General features: G+C 40.1%; 1 protein-coding gene across 1 annotated transcript in view; it reads right to left on the bottom strand.

The window, feature by feature from the left end:
• Window positions 1–3,153: 3,153 nt before the first annotated feature.
• Window positions 3,154–9,255, bottom strand: part of LOC106070257 (beta-1,3-galactosyltransferase 5-like) — a 10,469-nt gene continuing 4,367 nt past the window's right edge. Inside the window, exons 2-4 of the mRNA XM_056005109.1 lie at window positions 5,514–6,013; window positions 4,375–4,524; window positions 3,154–3,896 (exon numbers count right to left, since the gene is read on the bottom strand). Coding sequence (XP_055861084.1) covers window positions 3,243–3,896; window positions 4,375–4,524; window positions 5,514–5,990 — 1,281 coding nt within the window. The 5' untranslated portion in view covers window positions 5,991–6,013 and the 3' untranslated portion in view covers window positions 3,154–3,242. The remainder of the gene's footprint in view (window positions 3,897–4,374; window positions 4,525–5,513; window positions 6,014–9,255) is intronic.

Here is a 9,255-nt window from a genome sequence, read left to right on the forward strand (position 1 = left end):
AGGGAAGTCTTTTGTATGGTGGACTTGAGGTGTTCCCATTTTTCTGTTGCTGTATTTCCAGAGACATTTTTATACTCGTTGAAAAGATTCCGCAAACTGTATCTGGAGATTAGGGTGTCACAACTTGCTTACATTCGATTGGGGTCTTCCAATCTGCTTGGTATGGTGGATTTTTTTAGGGAGAAGATTAATCTTACAACATACCAAGGAGTGATCTGTGTCACAGTCTGCACTGTGATAGGACCTGGTAAGCTTGACAAATTTTAAGCACTTTCGTCTTACCATGATTAGGTCTAGTTGGTGCCAGTGTTTGGAGCGAGGATGCCGCCAAGATGCTCTATGCTGCTAAAAGTTTTTACACTGTATAAGAGCAAAGGTGACAGAAGCGACTGCGACATTTACAGGGGAATCTCCCTCCTAAGTATTGTAGGCAAAGTCTTTGCCCGAATGATACTTCCCAGGCTACAAAAACTCGCTGATCGGGTCTATCCAGAATCACAATGCCGCTTTCGCTCAGGGAGATCCATGATTGACATGATTTTCTCCATCCGCCAACTTCAGGAAAAGTGCAGAAAACAAAGGACGCCTTTGTATATTGCGTTCGTTGATCTGACAAAGGCCTTCGATCTAGTCAGCAGAAATAGACTTTTTTAAATGTTACAGTTAATAGGCTGTCCACCCAAGCTACTATATCATCGTCTCTTTCCACCAAAATATGATGGGTACAGTGCAATTCAACGGTGCCTGCTCCGAAAGTCTCAGTATAAACAGCGGAGCTAAACAAAGACGTGTCCTGGCCCCAACCCTCTTCGGAATACTATTTTCACTGCTAATCCACAACGCGTTTGACAAATCCACCGAAGGCATCAATCTCCATTCCTGGTGGCAAACTCCTAAATATTGCCAGACTGAGGGCCAAAACTAAAATCAGAACCACCCTCGTAAGAGATATGTTATTCGCTGTAGTGGCACACTCCATGAGGAACTTCAGTCACTAATGTCCCGCTTTTCTCAGGCCTGTAAAGAATAGGGCTTAACTATTAGCACGAAGAAAACAAATGTTACGGTACCACCTGCTACCGCACCACCCTCCATCCTCATAGACGATAACAAGCTGGATGCCGTAAATGAATTCTGCTATCTTGGATCCACAACTCAAGATGACCTGTCTCTAGAAGAGGAGATTAAAAAACGCATAGGGAAGGCTGCCTCGACCTTCGCTAGACTCAGGTCAAGAGTTTGGGAAAACCAGAAGCTCACTACAGTGACCGAAAAGGAAATCTACAAGGCATGCGTTATGAGTACACTACTGTATGGCAGTGAATCATGGACCACCTACGCAAAGCAAGAGAAAAGCAAGAGAGAAAACTAAACTAATTCCATTTGCAATGTCTCCGTAGGATCTTGAAAATCACATAGAAAGAAAAAGTGTGCAATACTGAGATCCTTGCGCGAACAGGTATTCCTAGCATCTTTACAGCCCTAAGACAACGCCGCTTGCGCTGGCTTGGACATGTTCGTCGGATGGAGGACAATCGCATCCCAAGAGTCATCCTCTAAGGACAACTCGCGACTGGCTCAAGAAAAAACTGGTCGCCCCCACCTCCATTACATAGATGTAATAAAACGGGACCTCAAATCAGTGAACATCAATACTGACCCTTGGGAAGACATAGCTCTGGACCGCACCAGATGGAGAGAGACAGTGACCGAGAAAGCTACGGACAGCGAAAGAACATAGGCCTCAGCTCTGAAAGAAAAGTACAATCCGAAAAAAATGGCCAGCTCATCTACCGCCGAAGCGAAAGCCACCTTAACCTGCGCTATTTGTGGACGGGAATGTCTCTCCAAAATAGGTCTCCACAATCACATGAAAAAGTGTTCGAGATGAACCATAGTCGTTCTACGACTGAAAGAGGCCAACTTATTCAATAGAGAAGAATAAATTAACCTGTTTATGAGTCTCGTCAACTCCTGTTATTTGAAGCAGTCAGGTCAACTACTAAATACCAAGGAACGAACTACAAACTACTGGCTGGGTTAGTAACCTCTGATTCATAATGTACACGGGGGAGGTATTCTTGGGAGGCACAGGGCCCTTATTTTCAATATCCTCTTTCTCCTTTACTCTATTGGTAGAGAGACACTAAGAACATTGTAAAGGAAAACGAACATAGTTTTAATGATTACAAGAAAATGTCACGTGCACAGTGACCCACCCCTTGCCCTGCCTAGATTCCCATAGCTTGTATGGTTCACGTGTCAATTAGCTAGGGACCCCTTTTGAAAGATCTGCATTTTAAGCAGTTATTTAGTTCACATGAACGCGGTAAGTTGTCCTCATGTGAAGTCATCCAGAACTTTGTTTGCTATTTGGTGGAAGGAATTGTTTTGTTGTCGATGATACAGTTCAAATGTGGAATCCTCAAACCTGTAACTGGTTCATTAACTTCCATACATTAAGTCTTAGTTTGTTAAGGAATGATTTTAAATAGAAAAAAAAATTAATTACCACCATTTGATTAACTAATTGGTTAAGTTTTTGATTGATTCGTGTAATGCCTTCGACTATGAATAAGTTCGCAAAATTTCAACTAGAACCAAGAATAGAAAGTGGGAGAAATAACGTGCTCAGCAATTTTCCCAGACAGACAAGAGTTAAAATGATGTTCCTTTCTTTCCTTCATTTCCCCAACTGGTCCAGATAAGTGATTGGATCATAGCGTATTGAAATAGCGCTAAACAAAAACAATTGGTACAAATATTATTAATCGCACAGATTTATTCTTGTTTAATGGTACAATTACACTTCGTACAAGCTTTTTTTTTTTAAAGAAATGTGTATGTTTTTCTTGATTTTTAAATTTTTGATTGAATACCGGACCGTTGTACGAAATTACAGAAACACATTGGGAATTCTATGAGTTGGATTTGTTGTACGTGTTGGGAGTGTGTGTGGTAAGTGTGGTAAGTGTGGTAAGTGTGGCAATTTGCATTAACCACATTAATCAAGATCAGGAAGTTTTAACTTCAAGATTGGACTCGAACTCGAACCCTAGCTGTGTTTGCTGAAAGCTCAAAGGCTACACGGACATCTTCTGCCAGTTACCTCCTCCTTCCCCCACATGTCCACTAAAGGGATTGGAGTACGCCCTTGCACGTGCTAGAGCAGCATGAAAGGCGATCTATTTTAAAGCAATCCTAGCAATAATAATAACTTGAACGTAAACATGGGGTTTATACTATGTCGCTGTACTATTGCGTGTTAAAGAAAATAGATATTTAAATTGATCTGGTTTCGCTAGTACAGACAACAGACTGCACTTCCGGCCGAGCTTTTCAAAGCAAGTCGTAAACTTGGATTCATTCCACCTGGCCATTCGGTTGTCCACTGAAACATAAGTGGCCCCAACTTTTTGGGCCACAAAGCCGTAGACGAAGACGTCATCAATCCAAAAGAAAGGAGTCAGCCTCATCGTTTCTCCCATCCTGCTCACAAGGTCAGGGGTCACCAACGCTAAGTAGCCTCGGCAGTGCGGGAACGGGAAAGTGTCTTCGGCGATTTCCGATGTCTTCAGGAGCCACTTCCCCGTGCGCCACACGATGTCGTTCTGGACGATGTCGCAGGTGATCGTGTTGTTGGTGACGTCGTCCAGGCCGCGCCAGTGAGAGAACAAGTTATGAACATCCATGAACACATCGTCATCCGAGCGAATGAGCAGCTTCAGGCCGGAACAGTGTTTGTCTATCCACTTGTAAGAGAACATGGCTTTGTACGTCAGGTTCTTGTAGGCGTCCAAGAAACTCCCTTGGACCAAATCTCCAAAAGTAAGACTTTCATTGGTCAGTTGGGACTGGAGGCTTGGACTTTTGACAAGACCGATAAAAAACAGAACCTGTTTGAAACAATGACCCAAATATTACATTAAAATTTTAGTTCATATGCATGCAAAACCAAAATATAATTGGCAATTCAAATGTTATATATTTTTTAAAGTACTTTATACATTCAGTCTTCAATCTTGTAAGGAATTGCACATTACAGAAAAATAAAACTTTATATACATACAACATCATGGATTAATGTTGTATGATGATATACTTGTAATACATTTAAAAATGAACAATTTTTTTCTAATTTAAAGCCTTTGGTATAACGGGATGTTTGTAGATTAAACTGAGACCTAGAAATCAGTTATAAATATGTCTAGTAAATTGTGCTGAATTCTCTTAGGTTAACACAGACACACACACACACATAATACAAACTTGATGTTTATCCAGGAACATATCTTAACTGGATTGTTAAGTTATTTCATATTGTGTTGTTGTTTTTTTTTAAATTAATGTCGCTAAATGTGAAAGTAACAATACCTTAATCTTGTACGGAGAAGTCTTCTGGTAGTCTGAATACAACCATCGAAACATATCTCTCTTAGCAACATTGTTTGGGGCTGAGTGGACCGCCATTATAGCGTCATAGGAACTGGCGTTCTGACAACTGGAGTCATTGGCCATCACTGTCTAAAAACAGTTCATCGTTTTGTTAACAAAGTATAAAAAGAAATGACAAACAGATTTATAATGCACAGTTGATTTAAAAAAAAAATATTATGTTTAAAATTTACATAAAAATAAATTGTCGAGGCGTTTTAGTTTTTATTAAAAAATCCAGTGAAAGCCGGAGAATAACGCTAGTTTACAGTTGTAGAATGTGAGACCAGTAGTTCAAGAGCGAGTAATTCTATTTTTTATATGCAATCTCCCATTAAGTCATTGTTTGACTTTAGACATTTTATTCAGTTATTGTGAGTCTTACTTCAACTTTTTCTATCTCATGCCTATAAAGCAGACTCAAGATTTTCTGACTTTATTTTCTAATCCGTTCTTCAAGTTTTTCCATCTCACTCTTTCATCTCACTCTTCCATCTCACTCTTCCATCTCACTCTTCCGTCTTACTCTTCCATCTCACTCTTCCATCTCACTCTTCCATCTCACTCTTCCATTTCACTCTTCCGTCTCACTCTTCCATCCCACTCTTCCATCTCACTCTTCCATCTCACTCTTCCATCTCACTCTTCCATCCCACTCTTCCATCTCACTCTTCCATCTCACTCTTCCATCCAACTCTTCCATCTCACTCTTCCATCTCACTCTTCCGTCTCACTCTTCCACCTCACTCTTCCATCCCACTCTTCCGTCTCACTCTTCCATCTCACTCTTCCATCCCACTCTTCCATCTCACTCTTCCATCCAACTCTTCCATCTCACTCTTCCATCTCACTCTTCCATCCCACTCTTCCATCTCACTCTTCCATCCCACTCTTCCATCCCACTCTTCCATCTCACTCTTCCATCTCACTCTTCCATCCCACTCTTCCATCCCACTCTTCCATCCCACTCTCTTTTTCTTTTCATTATTAATCATTCTTCTCCATTCTTTCCCAATATATGTAAGGCTCTAACTTCATCGCGTTATTTAAAGTTTGAAAACATTGTAGTTTGAACCTACCTGTAAGTATTTTTCATAAGTTGAGCTATCCGTCAAATTGATCAGATATTTGTAGTATGATCTAGTCCTATTCACTTCAATATGAGTCAATAACTTGATTGTTTTTTGCGTTTTCTTGTCCTGAGTTGGTCTTGAAACTGTATAGTCATTCAAAAGTTTTGGTTTGACCAGATTTTTAGTCCCTGAAGTGTTCGTTTTTGGTAGTTCTTTGCCTTGAAGCTTAGAAGGAATCGTCAAAATGTTTAAAGTCTTGGGCATTTTAATAGTTTCAACTTTACTGTCATAATTACTTTGAGGATCAGATACTGGATTTGTTCGGTTCGCCTGCTGATTCCCCCCAAGTTCCATGGAGGGAGCTATTATATACACGCTGTGTGTGTGAGAAGGGTAGAAGAATGATGTCAAGTGAAATGCTATCAACATTGCGATGCCCAGACTTATCAGCAGACGACGAGACCGATACAGCTTTCGAAACATTTTACATTAATGTCACCAGTCACCTGGTCAAATAAAGTAGAAAAATATTGACAAAATTTCTTAACACGAATTATTTAAAAAATCTATAAATACACTTGTATTATGGAAAGAGAGACTTATTAAACGATTCTTATCACTAGATTCTAGTATTTCATGTCTGTTTAAGGCCTGACATTGCTACAATAGAATGCGTCGTAAATTCTGGCATATAATAATGTTAAGATAATGGATAAGATCATAAAGTAGATCTACTAGCAATAATATGTCCTTTACATAATGTCTGTTGGTGGACAATGTAAGTGGTGAAAGATCTATGTGGAAGGTATCTTTGAAAGGTCTCTGTGGAAGGTCTCTGTTGAAGTTCTCTTTGAAAGGTCTATGTGGAAGGTTTCTGTGGAAGATCTTTGTGGAAGGTCTCTGTGGAAGGTCTCTGGAAGGTTTCTGTGGAAGGTCTCTGTGGAAGATTTCTGTGGAAGGTTCTGTGGAAGGTTTCTGTGGAAGGTCTCTGTGGAAGGTCCCTGTGGAAGGTCTCTGTGAAAGGTCTATGTGCTAGGGTACGATTCGGGTTAGGTTAAAAAAATGTAAAGATCCCATTAAAAAATTTTGCATTTTGGCGAACTCAAGGCTTATGCCATCCACGCAGTCGCGTCTCTAGTGGTTGGGAGGCGTTCGGGTCACACCGGGTACTATCCATCAGGATGTGACACCAAAGTGAACAAATGTCAGAAATTAAGAAATGTATCTACAAAAGTTCTACCATTGTGTACCAATCAACAAATGTAGTTGTGTTCCAAAACAAGGAACATAAAAATACTTTTTTTTTTTCAATCAATCCCAACTTCTTACAGCTGATGGTAGCCTATCATTTCTCATTCAAATATTTCTTGTCATGCTTCATTATTGTAAGACGTCTTGTTATGCTACATTATTGTAAGACGTCTTGTTATGCTTCATTGTTGTAAGACGTCTTGTCATGCTTCATTATTGTAAGACGTCTTGTCATGCTTCATTATTGTAAGACGTCTTGTCATGCTTCATTATTGTAAGACGTCTTGTCATGCTTCATTATTGTGAGACGTCTTTCCTGTGAGCTTTGAACAATGACGCTCTTCTATTAACAATGATTTTACAAGGGTACGCCTTTCATGTCTGCATAGATCATAAGGCAGTGTACAAAATGTTGATGTACATAAAGTTTAGTCAAGTTCCCCTTTCAGACCTTCAGCTCTATGCATGTCAATTTATTTATTCAACTCTTTACAGCCGCGTTTCTCAAACTGTGTGAGGCGCGACGTCCTACCAATATGGGCGGGACTTCCTGACAACCAGAAGGGTCGGTGGACGCAAGGTTGTTCAGTTTTCTTTTCAATCGACAAGTTAGCATTATTGTCATACTAAATCCATGTTTTAAAAAAAGGTCAAATGAAAATGTTTCAAAATTTTAAAATATTTTAAGTAAGACTCGTCTCATCTTCTAAGCATAACCTTTACAAATGTGTTCCATTTTCCTCAGAGGCGTTGGCAAGAATATTGACTCAATCTTTCAAATGTGAAAAAGTGGTTCTTCTTGACTTTGTTTTGTCAAAAATGGTCGAATCTCTGGTAACTGTTATACATTGTAACACGAAGATGACCTTGACAAGACGTATTAATTAACACGAAGATGACTTTACGACTATCTTGCCCATTCACTTCAAAAGCCCCTGACATAATGTCCAGTGGTTTCCTTCTTTATTAGACCTGATTTGACTCGTGTATTGATTAAGCCATCTCACCACTTTTTTTTGACATGAACTCTTCTTACTAGGAATAAAAGTTTTGATAAAGTGTGTTCTTAAGCCCGGAAAGCAAGAAAACGCTTGGCTTTGGGGCTCCGCTCCGCTGGGAAAACCACAGCTCTTCAACAGTCCCCTTAAAGGATGGAGAAGAACCTCTGCCTCTTTAATACTACCCGAAAAAAAAGTTTTTTTTTCTCTGTTTACAAGACACTTATTGTCTACGAAACATTTTTTTCTATGTCTACAAGACACTGTCTTCGAAACATTTTTTTCTGACTATAAAAAAAAAAGACTGAATGCGCTAGTTTAAAATGAAAATTCATTAAGTGAATTTTAATAACAAACATATTGAAATAAAATGCCAACACAATAATTATATGCATGTACGTTTCTTTTATTCTTCATTACAACCATAAAATAATTAGGCAGAACGTGCCCCGGGCACGCTTCCCTGCCTCAACGTGGTGCCCGGGTGGAAACTATCGTGAGAGGGGACGGGTAGGCCAAAAGGCAGCACAAATAGGTTCCTGTGGGAGTGCCTAACAGGTTGTGAGAACAACCTCATTGCTCTGTGCGGGGATGTAAAAGCGCTCCCATAGCGATCTGTCAACGTCCAGGCGCCGTCCCTCAAGGAGCCGTTACACAAATGGCGTGTCCCGCACGGTTAGCCTGGTAGATCAAAGGAAAATGATGGTGGCCCCTGTGTACGCGGCCTCCGGCCTCATCTCTAGTCCGCGAGTCCGGAGTGTCCGTACCACCGGAAGCGAACGCAAAACTAAACTTCGAGTCTAACCCCGAGTCTCGACCAACGTCAGACAGAACGATGTATGTGAAATGTACATGACAATTTCTTATGGCAGAACTTGCTGGTCCCAAACTGTATCTAGTATTTGCCGTTTCCTTTGGACCAATCAGCAGCTTGGAGAGAGAGAGGGGGGGTATCTGTGGAAGTCATCGTTCCGACTTTGAGATATTCTTGTTCTCATTTTGTCAACGCCTTAAACCTTCGCGGACCCCACTGTGATAGTTAACAGGCTCCACTGGCCAAAGGGAGCACAAGCGATTTTTTTCCCTCTAGGTCCGGTAGGGGGAGGGTGCCACTGGTAAAATGTAGAAAAACACTGCTTTTACTGGTGACAAAAAAACATTTGAGTCGAGTGCGATAATTCCCGATGAAGCCGTGTTAAAAAAATCTTATCAAAATACAAACAAAAAAGAAACATAAGATAAACTTTATTTTAAGATGATTTTATTTCTGACAATTACATCCTTCACTCCAGAGTTTCACTGTGTGCCAATTAGGTAGTTAGTTGTATTCCCAAAGATATACATTAATTGTGTTATATTTATAGGGAAAATCGTTTGAGATGTTTTTACAATACTCGTCTACCCAGATTTGAACTATTAAAATCCATGATGCAAGCTGAAAGATGGAATTATGAAATAAAAAAAACGAACAAGCAAACCCAAGACAGATAATATTGTCT

Source organism: Biomphalaria glabrata, chromosome 12 (genome assembly GCF_947242115.1).
Source record: "Biomphalaria glabrata chromosome 12, xgBioGlab47.1, whole genome shotgun sequence".
Lineage (NCBI taxonomy): Eukaryota > Metazoa > Mollusca > Gastropoda > Planorbidae > Biomphalaria > Biomphalaria glabrata.